This window comes from Pseudonaja textilis, chromosome 8 (genome assembly GCF_049901715.1).
Source record: "Pseudonaja textilis isolate UNSWEBS1 chromosome 8, rPseTex1.2, whole genome shotgun sequence".
NCBI classification, from domain to species: domain Eukaryota; kingdom Metazoa; phylum Chordata; class Lepidosauria; order Squamata; family Elapidae; genus Pseudonaja; species Pseudonaja textilis.
In genome coordinates this window covers 31,235,660-31,249,081 of record NC_141997.1, presented here as the reverse complement: position 1 = coordinate 31,249,081, position 13,422 = coordinate 31,235,660, and the positions used below count along the sequence as shown (strand labels likewise).

General features: G+C 41.9%; 1 protein-coding gene across 1 annotated transcript; it reads left to right on the top strand.

Annotated features, from left to right (window-relative positions):
* The first annotated feature begins 222 nt into the window (after positions 1–222).
* RAP2A (RAP2A, member of RAS oncogene family) lies at positions 223–12,540 on the top strand. The gene is made up of 2 exons (XM_026708350.2): positions 223–830; positions 8,245–12,540. Exons 1-2 carry the CDS (start codon positions 517–519, stop codon positions 8,480–8,482), a joined length of 552 nt encoding a protein of 183 aa, XP_026564135.1. The 5' UTR covers positions 223–516; the 3' UTR covers positions 8,483–12,540.
* The last annotated feature ends 882 nt before the right edge of the window (positions 12,541–13,422 follow it).

Here is a 13,422-nt window from a genome sequence, read left to right as displayed (position 1 = left end):
GAGAAGCTGAGGGGGTGGGGGCGGAGAAACGAGAGAGAGAGAGAGAGAGAGAAAAGAAAGGAAGGAAGGAAGGAAAGGGGAGCGTGTGTCGCTCAGCTTCTCCGGCAGCGCCCATTGGCGAAAACGAATCCCTTCCAACCACGTGACGGAACGCCCAGCTTCGATCCGATTGGTAGTTCCCTCGGTTACGGGCCATGAGGGGGCGGGATGTTCCGCCTCCTGGCAGCCCCAGCAGCAGCTTCAGCAGTAGTGCCGCCACCGCCACCGCCGCCGCCGCGTTCGCTGGAAGGTCCCTGGGAGGCGGCTCCGGCCATCGGCGAGCATCGTCTTGAGGCGGCGGCGGCGACGGGTCGGAGCGCTCCCTTTCTTTGGGATTCCCTCGCCGTTTAAAGCCATGGCGGCGGCGGTGGTGGCGGCAGATGCGGCGGTGGCGGCGGCGGTGGCGGCGGCGGCAGCCGGGTGACGCCCGAGGCGGCGGATGAGCGGCGGCCGACCGAGTCCGGGCGTGGGAAGAGGATGCGGGAGTACAAGGTGGTGGTGCTGGGCTCGGGCGGGGTGGGCAAATCGGCGCTCACCGTGCAGTTCGTGACGGGCACGTTCATCGAGAAGTACGACCCCACCATCGAAGACTTCTACCGCAAGGAGATCGAGGTGGACGCCTCGCCGTCGGTGCTGGAGATCCTCGACACAGCCGGCACCGAGCAGTTCGCCTCCATGCGGGATCTCTACATCAAGAACGGGCAGGGCTTCATCTTGGTCTACAGCCTGGTCAACCAGCAGAGCTTCCAGGACATCCGCCCCATGCGCGACCAGATCATCCGTGTCAAGAGGTGACGGGGGAATGGAGGGGTGGGTGGGAGAGAGGATGGGGGAGAGATTCAGCCCCCCCGCCCCCATCGCCTTTAACCCAGAGAGATCCTCGCTTCTTTCCCTCTTTCATACTCCCACCCAAATCCCTCCTTCCTTTGGGATCCTGGTGGCCGGGCGATTTCCCAGAAGCCTTGCTTGCTTTGCAGAAAGCGTGGACCCAAGCTGAATTTTATATATATTATATATGTATGAACCTCAGAAAACAAATACATGTATATGTATATACATACATGCACACACACACACACACACATATACATGCACGCACACTTGAAGCTCAGTTTCCCAGAAGCAGCCTTGTTTGCTTTGCAGAAAGCTGAATAACACAAACACACACACACACACACACACACACACACACACACACACGGACACCACTTGCAGCTCTGCTTCCCAGAAGCCTTATTTGCTTTGCGGAAAGCCTGGACCCATCATCCTTCCCTGCTTCTGATGGAGCTGCTTTCAGCAACTCCCATCTGCTTTTCCCCTGTATGAATTTTACATACACACACATACACACACTTGCAGCTCTGTTTCCCAGAAGCCTTGCTTTGCAGAAAGTGTGGACCCAAGCTGAATTATATATATTATACATGCATGTATATATATGTACACACACACACACACACACACACACACACTTGAAGCTCAGTTTCCCAGAAGCAACCTTGTTTGCTTTGCAGAAAGCTAAATTACACAAACACACACACACACACCACTTGCAGCTCAGTTTTCCAGAAGCCTTGCTTGCTTTGCAGAAAGCGTGGACCCATCATCCTTCCCTGCTCCTGACGCACACACAAACAAACAAACAAACAAGCATATATTTGCAGCTCAGTCGCTCAGTTCCTCTTATTCCTCCAGTATATCCAAATGTCCTGCCTGGGCAAATGCCTCTGTGATGTAAGGCCCATTGATTCAGCCTCTTTTCTGACTCATGCCTGCTTTCATCCATCTCTGCCTGCAGCTCTTCTTGTTTGAAATGCTGCAGAGAGACCGGCCAATAGCCTCTTGCAGAGATCTGCACCTCGGAATCGCTATTGTCTAATCCATATCTGTGTTACCCAAATGTGCTGCCATTCATATTGAGTAAACCGATCTTGTCATTCTTTTTTATCTTATGGTTATTCATCCTCGGAGCTCCTTGCATCCAGTTCTCTCTGTCCTCTCTGCCCTTGTGTGTATTTAATTCTTTTTCCACACACACAGAGCTTTCGGTTCCTCCTTCCATCTACTTCCGGTGCTGTGTATGGTGTCTCCATCAGTCTACATGACTCCTGCAACATGTGTGTGTGTGTGTGTGTGTGTGTGTGTGTGTGTGTGTGTGTGTGTACACGTATATATGTATTTATTTATGTTGCCTGGCATAACATTCACCCACACATGTTGTTTCTCAACACCTCTTTCAGGTTGTTTTGACATATGTATTTTAAACAATCTGAATTTTTCTGCTGCATAGATCTTGACATCTGTACAGCACTCTTCTTCCTGAGTTGTCGTGTGTTCACACTGATGTGTGCATAGATGAATGATTTAGCTTCACATTAAACCAGTTGTTTTGCATTTCTCATTTTCTACAGCTGAATACCATTTTAAAAGTTATAAAACTGAATCAAGCATCAAAACTGCTGTCGATTTCGGAACAAATGATTTAATGGGGTACTGGAGTCGTCAATGTGTTGAGCCTGAAATTTTGGTCATGAATCGTGGTGGTTTAGCAGGTCATTCATTACGTGACTGGAGCTGACTTTATGACATTTTTTGTGGTAGTCATTAAGCGAATGCTGTATTATTAAGAATATCCATTTTAGCCAATGTGCGTTATTTGCTGAAAATAGGCAAAAAAAGTAAAAAAATCACAGTCATATAACTGCAGTTCATTGCAAACAGCTTTAAACGTGAGTCAGTTGCCAAGCATCCAAAAAGCTATTACATGACTATGTGTGTGTTTGGCCATAGCCATGAAATGGTATTAGTATTAGTAGCTTTTGTCCATTGTAACTTTGAAACAACCAGTGATAAGTTGAGACTATCTCTATCATTTTGAACAAATATTTGTCCAGTCTCTTCTTGAAAATGCCAATGATAGAGCACCCACAATTTCTGGAGGTAATCAATGGAACAGTTTACTTCCAGAAATTGTGGGGGGTTTCATCACGGAGGTTTTCAAGAAGAGACTGGACAGCCGTTTGTCCAGAATGATGTAGGGCAGTGGTGGCTAACCTTTTTGGGCTCCTGTGCCAAAAATTGCACGTTGCAAAAATTGCATGCCAACACCCAGAATGCAATGCGCACCCCACGTCCCCTGTGCATGCATGCGCAATCCCACCCCCACCCCCTTAACCTGCACTGCACCTCACAGCTGATTTTTCAGTTGGTTTGAGGTCTTTTTCGGCCCCCCCAGAGGCTTGGAAAAAGCCTCTGCAAGGCTTTTCAGGATAAATTATAGGCCTGTTTCGTCTCTTCTGGTATTAAAGGAAGTGATGAAACGGGCCTATAATTCAACCTGAAATGCCTTGCAGAAGCTTTTTCCAAGCCTCTGGGAGGCCGAAAAAGACCTCAAACCAACCCCCCAAAAAATCAGCTATGAGGTGCACCATGCGCATGCGCAGTGAGGTAAGTTTGCCTGCAGCTTGTGTGCCAGCACAAATGGCTCTGCATGGCACGCGTGCCATAAGTTCACCATATAGGGCAGTGGTAGTTAACCTTTTCAGCACCAAGTGCCAAAATGGGAGTGCACCCACCAGAAAGCAGAAGAGCAGCTCCCTGACACGCACATGGGAGAGCACTGGAAACCAGAAGCTTACCTTCCGGGCACACGTGTGTGTGTCAGCCACCTAGTCGTCCAATTTCTAATATGCATGCGCGCGTGAAGACCAACTGGCTGGCGCGCATATGCGCTCCGGGAAGCTGTTCAGTTTCCGGTGCTTCCGCACACGCAAAGACCAGCTGGCCAGCGCATATGCGTGTACTGGAACCCAGAAGAGCAACGGGTGACGGCGGGCATGCATGGAGAGATTGCTCTGCGTGCCACTTTGGGCACGCATGGCATAGGTTTGCCATCACAGTTATAGGGTCTTCTGCTTGAGCAAGGCGTTGGACTACAAGACCTCCAAGGTTTCTTCCAACCCTATTCTCTATTCCATGTTCTCTATAAAGGGTTTGTCTGGCAGAGTACTAAAAATGGCATTGCAATCTACTTTTTCAGGCTGCAAAGTCTTCAGCTTCTGTTTGCTTGCAACATATAAAATATTACTGAGTGCAACTAGGAAGGGGAAAATCTGTGTTACTGTGTTTTGGAAAAGTTTTCAGTTTTTATTTTTTTTCTAGTGAAACGATATTCAGGCCTTTGAGCCTTAGGGAAGAATGGTGAGATAACATTAAATGATGTCCTTCTTGTTGGTTATTATCAATATTTTGATAAAGCTTCTTGGATGAGAAGCGAAATGTCTTCCTCAAAGAAAAAAAACAGTCTAGTTGCGTTTTGAAAAAGCACCTTGAAGACAACACTGGCCTGGATGACTGAGAATCTCCAAGGTACAGGCTACTTCATTGAAAACCCACTATATAACCTGGCTTTATAACTTATACTATAAAGATAAGAACCAAGGTTAAATTCTGTGATAAAAAGATAGGGAAGACCCAACATTGCATAATTTCAATTTTTATCTCTTAAGGAATGCAAAACTGGTAAAAGTACTTTCACTTATCCAAACTTACGTATCCTAGGACACGGGTCTCCCAACCTGTGGGCTGCGCCCCACTACTTGACCACGGCATATTTCCGACCGGGTTGCATGAGTGGTGGGCTGGCATGCGCATGCAGCCTGGCTCACATGGGCGGATGCTGTTCACAACCCCCGTCATGCGAGCGAAGGGTGCCGGCGCTCGCAGCCCCGCTCCCACAAGCAGCGGGCGCTGGCACTCACAGCTCCACCCATGTGACCGCCACTCACACAAATGAAGCTATGTCTGCATGCACACCTGCCCCTCGCACAAAACCATAAGTTTAAGTGAGTGCTTGGAATATACATTTGTTAAGATATAATCAGTTTTATAACAAGTATCTTTGGAAAGGACATTTCAGGAAAATTTAGAGCTTTTAGGTTTTTATGATGAATTTCACTACTGGTTAATTTATGTTTGAATTTGAATTGCAAATTTTATGCCATTGTTAAGTGTAGGAAGGTGGGATCTTGCTGAAAGGCTGTGATGGCGAGCCTATGGCATGTGTGCCACAGGTGGCACGCAGAGCCATTTGTGCTGGCACGCGAGCTGCAGGCAAACTTAACTCATTGCGCGTGCGCGTGCCTCACAGCTGATTTTCGGCCTCCCAGAGGCTTGAGGAAAGCCTCCGCAGGCCGAAAAACAGGCCCGTTTCATCACTTCCTGTATTTCCGGAAATACCGGAAGTGACAAAATGGGCCCATTTTTCCACCTGCAAAGCCTGCAGAAGCTTTCCTCAAGCCTCTAGGAGGCCGAAAAAGGCCTCAAACGGGCCAAAAATCAGCTGGCAGGCACAGTGCAGGTAAGGGGGTGGTGGTAGGGGGAGGATTGCGCGTGCATGCACATGGGACGGGAGGGCACATGCATTGTCTTCTGGGTGCTGTCACGTGAGCGTGCATGTGTAAGTGCACGCACAATTTTTGGCACAGGAGCCCAAAAAGGTTAGCCACCACTGGCCTAGGGATATATATTGAGCTTGGCATTAATATATAGGACTGGACTTTTTAATTTTATTGATACCGTTTTCATTTTTGTTAGTCATTTTACTAGCAATAACACTCTTTTTTGTTGGAGATAGTTGACCAATTCTATTATCTGGCTTTAGAATATAAGTAGTCCTCGACTTACAACAACAGTTCATTTAGAGACTGTTCAAAATGACAATGGCACTGAAAAAAGTGACTTATGACCATTTTTCACACTTATGACCATTTCAGCATTTCCTCCCCATAGTCACATGATCATAAGTCAAAGACTACTATATAATTGCCCTGCTCATGATGGTATCCCCCCGACAGTGACACTTAAGAATAAGTAGAAATTGCAACATAAGATTCTGCCCTGCTGCCTGAAAGTACATTATTCTTTTTCTTCTTTCTTTTTTTAAGTAAAACTGGTAGTCCTCGACTTACGACCACAATTGAGCCCAGAATTTATGTTGCTAAGCGAGAAATTTGTTAAGGGAGTTCTGACCCATTTTACAACTTTCCTCGCTACATTTGTTGAGTGGATCACTGCAGTTGTTACATTAATGACCTGGTTGTTAAGTGAATCTGGCTTTCCCCATTGACTTGGCTGGGCTGAAGGCTGCAAAAGATGATCACATGACTCATGCAACCATCATAAATAGGAACCAGTTGCCAAGCATCTGAATTTTGATCACATGATTCAAGGGATGCTACAAAGGTTCTCGTTTCATAAACGTTCACCCCCATTTCATGGTCTTATTTTTATAAAATTACAGAGATCATGAAACTTTCAAAAAAAAAAAAAATCCCAGTGCAAAATTAACTTTTAAACAAATGAAAGTTTAGAAGAGCTCTATGTTGAGTAAGTTTCCGGAATGCCAATCCACCACAGTTCCCACATTGTGCAAATCCTCTTTATTAAGAAGAGAACTCCTCCTGCCTGAGAAATTTCAGTACAGCCAAATCTCCCGGGAATGTAATTTAGCTATTTTTAATTTGTCAGCTGTCTCATATTTATTTTCTGCATTTTACTTAACATTTGCAAAAAAAGGAAATAATGTGGTGGGTGTATGTCCCATATGCCCTATGCTGAAAGTATCATACGAGAAAACATAAATATTATGTTAGCTAGTAAAAGAATAACACTGCATGCACTCATTTTACATTTTAGGAACATAGAACAATTTAATAAGAAGCTTATTATACTAAGCATCAATGTTAAAGTGATATGGTAGTGTCATAGCCAATAATCAAAATATTTTAGCTTAGGTAATTGGTTTTCTAAAGAGCTTCAGGGGGAATTAAAATCAATTCTTAGTCAGATTTTAGAAAAAACAAGATTAAATGGTCCCAGAACTATTGATTTTATGTTGTACCTTTAAGAGGTCAAAAGATCATGTGGCACGCAGAGCCATTTGTGCCGGCACGTGACCTGCAGGCAAACTTACGTCACTGCGCATACGTGTGCCTCACAGCTGATTTTTTGGGGGGGATGGTTTGAGGCCTTTTTCGGCCTCCCCGAGGCTTGAGAAAAGCCTCTGCAGGCTTTGCAGACCGAATAATAGGCCTGTTTCATCACTTCCTGTAATACTGTAATACCGGAAGTGACAAAACAGGCCTATTATTCGGCCTGCAGAGGCTTTTTTCGAGCCTCTGGGAGGCTGAAAATCAGCTGTGAGGTGCAGTGCAGGTAAGGGGACGGGGGGCTGTGCGTGCATGCGTAGGGGGTATGTGGGGAATGGGCATTGCCTTCTGGGTACTGGCACACAAGTGCGTGCGCGCATACAATGTTTGGCACAGGAGCCCAAAAAGATTAGCCACCATTGTCATCTATGGTATGTTCTCCTCTTCCCCTTTTACTTTTTCACAGTTCTGTGCGGTTGTTTAGGCTCCCTCAAGGAGCTTCATGATTGAGTGGGTCTTAAATCAAATTTGGTATCACAGTGCAAAGAGTGATGGTTAAGAAAAAATACTTGAGGGAAATATCCTAATTAATATAGACATTTGATACTGCAGTTTTTATTTCTGGACTTCCCAAGATTTCTGTTGTTTTTTTCAAAATACTATACAATATGCATTTGAACGTTTTATCTAATTTGAGTTAAGCAGAATCAGAATTATTTAACCTTGAAATGTTGTTATATACCACTGTGCTGTTTCATATATGGTAGGTGGGATTGGACATATATTTTTCTTCCAACCTGCATAAGTTTATCCAGGATATGCAAAAAATCTTTAGGTTCTTGACAATCTAGAGTTAGCAGGGTATAATCAGTCACATAATGTGGGGGATACTGTAGGAGGAAGGCTGTTTTAATCTGTGGTAGCAAAACATTAGGAATACCCTTGTAGCATTTTTTTTCCAACAACCTGTTTTATTAAAAGGCATAAGCTTTTGTGAGCTGCAGCCTTTTAATAACATTTTATAGGTAGAAAAGTTGCTACCAGCCCTTCCTGGTCATGGAGAAGAATGCAACTAATACAAAAAGTATTGACATTTTGTTTTTCTAGTTTGGTTGACATCTATGTAATCCAACACAGAACAGGTAACAGTATCAGAAGTTACTAGAAGGTCCAAGGTCCCTTCCAACTCTGTTATTCTATTCCATTCCATTCTATTCTATTCTCTTTGCAAAGATGCCCAAAGGCTTCAACCTTATTTGTTTACCTCTAATTGCAGATATGAGAAGGTACCTGTAATCTTGGTTGGAAATAAAGTGGACTTGGAGAACGAGAGAGAAGTTTCATCCAGTGAAGGCAGAGCTCTGGCTGAAGAATGGGGTTGTCCTTTTATGGAGACATCTGCTAAAAGCAAAACCATGGTGGATGAGCTCTTTGCAGAGATTGTCAGACAAATGAACTACGCCTCTCAACCAGATAAAGATGACCCATGCTGTTCTGCATGTAATATACAATAGCATTCCAAGGATGGAATTGGACCTCATTTGCTGTATTTGGGTAAGGTGACAGAATAGACTATTTCACTCTGTGATTTAAAGTTGGTCAAAAATTCAAAGTGGAGTAGCACTGACCCTCCAAGTGAACATCGATCGATTGAATAAAATAATAATAATTGAGAAGCTTTATTTGCCTGCAGCACACCTTCTGCATGTTCTACTCTCTGGCTTAGCCAACAGATTACAGGGTGAGCACAATCCGTGCACATTGGCTTGTCAGGTAACAGCTACTGCTTTAAATGAAGAAAAGTTTTCGGTGAAAAGGAGCGCACCAGCAAAGACCTTTTGCACTCTGCCTATTCTGTACTGATAAGTGAAGATTTAACAAAAGGTATCTACTTATTGAATTTCAGGACTTTTATCACTTGTGGCCAAGTCAGTCAAATATGCTAATTTTATTTTTTGACGCAAGTGTTGATAAATTTATCGGCAAACTAATATATAATTCTGTTGTTTCCTTTACGTTCATTCTTTTCTGTGATCCCATAATGCAAAAAGGAAAAATGCTCCATCAGTACTTGAACAGAAAGAGAGAAGCTCTGGGGGAAAAAAATCAACAGCTTGTAAAGAGAACACCGAAACATTAGAATATGCTAAATATTCTGCGTTGTTGCTCAGAAAATGGTAGATTGCTTCAGCTGCTGTTCAGTCAAGATACCAAACCAGCCCTTGCTTTACCGAGCAGGAAATGCATTAATCTCTTTGCTGATCCAGGAAGAAGCAACCATGATGGGGTAAAAAAGAATTGTTTGGCCTTACTAATGAGGAACATTGCTAGCACATTAACAAGTACCACCTTGTAAGGAAAATGAAGCCATGTTGTATTCAGACGTTCCTTTTTGCAGAAACCTCACAGGGGCTGTAAAAGCATCCTATATTTTTTAGTTTTAAGGATACCAGTTTATTTTTTGCCTTTTAAGGGCTGTGTCTTGGATGTGATATACTAATTGAGCTATGGAATTTAATTTTGCCAATTTATCTCTTTACTGTTGGCGATTCTGGTTAACTGTGTAGAATTACTTTGTCTCAGAAGGTGAATACAAAATATTTTAATTCCATGTGGGAATGAGAAAAAAAGGATTTGTGTCTTCAATTGCCTAATATGCTAGTCAGGTGCTGCCATTAAAGTGATCCTGTTGCCCTGGTTATTGCTGTGACAAATAGTGAGTGAAAGCATTGTTTTAAAATGGTGGCTCAGCCTCTAATTTTAATTTAAATAGCAGTGAAATACTTAAAATTTGCATGACTTAACAGCACCAATTATATCTATTATGTCTTACAATCGAGGAAGTTTCCAATCAGAAAGTCAGAAGATTGAAATGGTGGAATGATAATGGACCTTGATGGATAAATTGGTCTTTAAAATACAGTATCACCGAGCCTATGGTCCAAATACTATCCTGAAAGATTGGGTTCTCAATCTTGTGAAGTAGTTCTGTAATTTCTTGTGTAGGTGAGTGGAAAGGAATGTATGTTCTGTGTATGGGTGTGAGTGTGTTGGCGAGTGCAACTTTTTACAAATGCTGTAATGAACTTGAGTTCTGAGATTTTGCCTTGATCAGCAGAAAAACAAACTGCAATCTAAAGGGTATCAAAAGCAAATGAATTTTTAAAAGCCTTTTTAAAAAAAACACTTGGCCACTTTATACCTTACACAGTAAGAACACATTTAGTTTAGATTAGATCAATTTCTAACAATGATGGATGATTATTAGTTGTACTTGCCTTTGTTCTTGAATTATTTCTCCCTCATAATCAAGAAAGCAAAGAATTGTCATTTAAACAAGAGGTCCTGTATTAGAAATGTAATTCCTTCCTAAACCTCGTGCTCCGCTTTAAGAATTTCTGAACCTTAATGCAGCTTTTATTGGGCACCTCCACGTGTTAAGGTAAAAATTATGAATTATAATCCTTAAATTCTTTTAGAAGAAACATCAGAAAATAACTTCACTGATCAAATAAAAGTGGAATAAGCAGGTATAGAAGAGTGTTGAGTGCATCTTATACTGATTGATTCCAAAAAGAAATCCTGCATTGCATGTCAGATTATTTGAGGTAAAAAGAATGAGGAGTATAAAGGGCAGTTCTTTTATTTTTGTCAAGGTGTCATTTTAATAGGAAGCTTTCGGAGGAAAAAAAAAAAACCACACAACTACTTCGTAGTGCATAATCTTCACTTACAGATTAAACAATATACTTTCATACAAAAGTAGGTGATATGCTAATTCCAAGAAACAATTTAGAATCTGTCACTGAGTAATAGAGTAAATTTGACCAAATTGATAGAAATCAGCAGTTACGCTTATGCAGATACCCTCTCTCCCATGTCGTGTGTGTGTGTGTGTAGACCAGGGGTAATCAACCTTTTTATACCTACCGCCCACTTTTGTACCTCTGTTAGTAGTAAAATTTTCTCTAACCGCCCACCGGTTCCACAGTAACGGTGATTTATAAAGTAGGGGGCAAATCCCCTACCGCCAACTATGAAAGCTGGAACGCCCACTAGTGGGCAGTAGGGACCAGGTTGACTACCACTGGTATAGACCCACAGAGTTAGTGGCAGCTAAAAGGGATTCCTAGTGCCAATGCAAGAAGTGTGTTTTCCTTTTGTCAATCCGTACCCTTCCCCATTTGTAACCGTGGGCAACTTTTGTCGTTTTCTGGCCATTGCTACGTTTCTAAAGATGATCTTGCCAATGGCTGTCCCAGAGCACAGATTTTAAAAACCGGATCAAAAGAGGCATATTTAAACTTGGCCACAAGGTCATTCTAACACCATATATGCCACTATTCAAGCATACAGAAAGTAGCTTCCGTATGTATTGGTGACATTCTCCCATTCATCTGGTCAGCAATATTACATACCTTGGCACTGCTTGTTGAGAATAACTACCTGTATTGCATCCTAAGCAGATCCAGTAGACATAATTTGGGAAGGAGGCTAACATGCCTTAAAATATTACCAGTTCATCCAAAGACCCGATATTCTTTGCGTAGAGCTTTGTATTTTTCTGCAGCGGTGAGTTCCTCTTTTCTTTAAACTGGTTAAACAACGCCAACTTCTGTTCAGAATGTTTCTGTAAGATGATTCAGCACACATGGACATATTGATAGCAGTTTCTGAGGACTTCCCCATCTGGTAATACCAACAATAAATACAGGGGGAGTCCTCGGTTTATGACTGTAATTGAGCCCACGTTTTTTGTTGCTTAAGCGAGACGTTAAGTGCGTTTTGCCTCGTTTTACAACTTTTCTTGCCACTGTTGTCAAGTGAATCATTGCAATTGTTGAATTAATAACCCAGCTGTTCAATGAATCTGGCTTCCCCGTTGACTTTGCTTGTCAGAGAAGATGTTCACCTGATATGGGGTGACCCTGCAACTGTCATTAAGTATGAATCAGTTGGCAAGCATCCAAATCTTGGTCATTGGGCATGAGGATGCTGTAACGGTCATAAGGGTGAAAAATGGTCCTAAGTCACTTTTTTTTCAGTGATGTAACTTCGAATGGTCACTAAATGAACTGTCGTAAGTTGAGGACTACATGTACCATATATCCCTTTATTTAAAAATTGGCATATTTTTTTTTGTCAGCAAACATGCTAGTATTTTCTATGTCTTATATGCCGCTTAAAGGTTTAGGGTGAGGCGACACATGGTCTTCAATACAACTGAAGTAACTCCACAATAAAGCAAATTTGGCAACTTCAGGTTTTTAATTGTGAATTTTTCCTTTCTGAGTTTTTGATCAGGTTTTAAAAAGGGATTGCAGTGTGTTTTCGCAAATTTAACCATTGACAATTTGTGATTTCTAGAGTTGAAATAAGCATCTTTAACAATTGACTGTGGACCTCTGTTACAACTGATAAATGGAAAAAAATATATATTACATTTTATAAGTTATCAGTTGTTTAAATCGAACTATTTCAAAATAAAACAAATTGTACATAGAACTCAATGCAAACTCAGCAGTTGTATCTGGAGTTAAATTATTTTAACAAATAAATTTATTTAATGAAATGCCTGTTGGATTGTCTTCTTGTCTTCCTTTTTATTTGAGAATAAAGCAAAAACCCAACTACATTCTTCACATATTCCAAATTCAAATCTCCTTTGTTAGAATGTCTCTTGAAAAGTGAACATGTTTCTCATACATATTGTTGGTGAAGAAAGTTTGCCCTAATATCGATTCATTATTGCATTATCATGACAATACTGCTAAAATCCGTCATTGTATGAATTACAGGTGGCAGTAAGTACTGTACTAGATAATTTTAGTTCTTAAGTAAGGCAAGTGCTCTGATGCCAAAGACTGCTGTGGGAACTGTATATTCCCCAGCTAAGGCTGCAAAGATTGACAAATGTAGCTAATTGTATGCAGCCATCAGCTGGTCTTACATTTGATAACTGACTCCATTCATTCGGTCAGTCAGCTTTGGCCCAAGTCCCTTTGGAAGGCTCTAAGTAGCTTTGCCTCTGTGTATTGATGTGTGTGTTGAAAACAAAAGTAGCTGTATCGAGCACTAGAGACCAAATTTTCTTGTTTGTCCTCTCCCTCCCTCTTCACGAAAAAAAATTTACATCTCTATGAAGTTTTCAATAGTGCTAGTCTTTTAAAACCGTTTTTTCGTGTAGCAAATATTAAAGATGACCAAAAAAGAAGAAAGCAAATGATTTGCTTAAACTTTATAGAATAAATGGCCAATTATACAATGAGTTCAACTTTTTCTTTCTTTTAGGCAATATAGAAGAATCCTAAAATTGAAGCACAGATGTGTAAAAAGTTCCCATTTCTCTATTTGTATTTGTATACCTTGTTCCTTAGTTCAAAGTATAAGAATGGTACTGAAATATATGAACCAGATAGTGCCGATTCTCAGGCTTATATCTAACATGCATGTT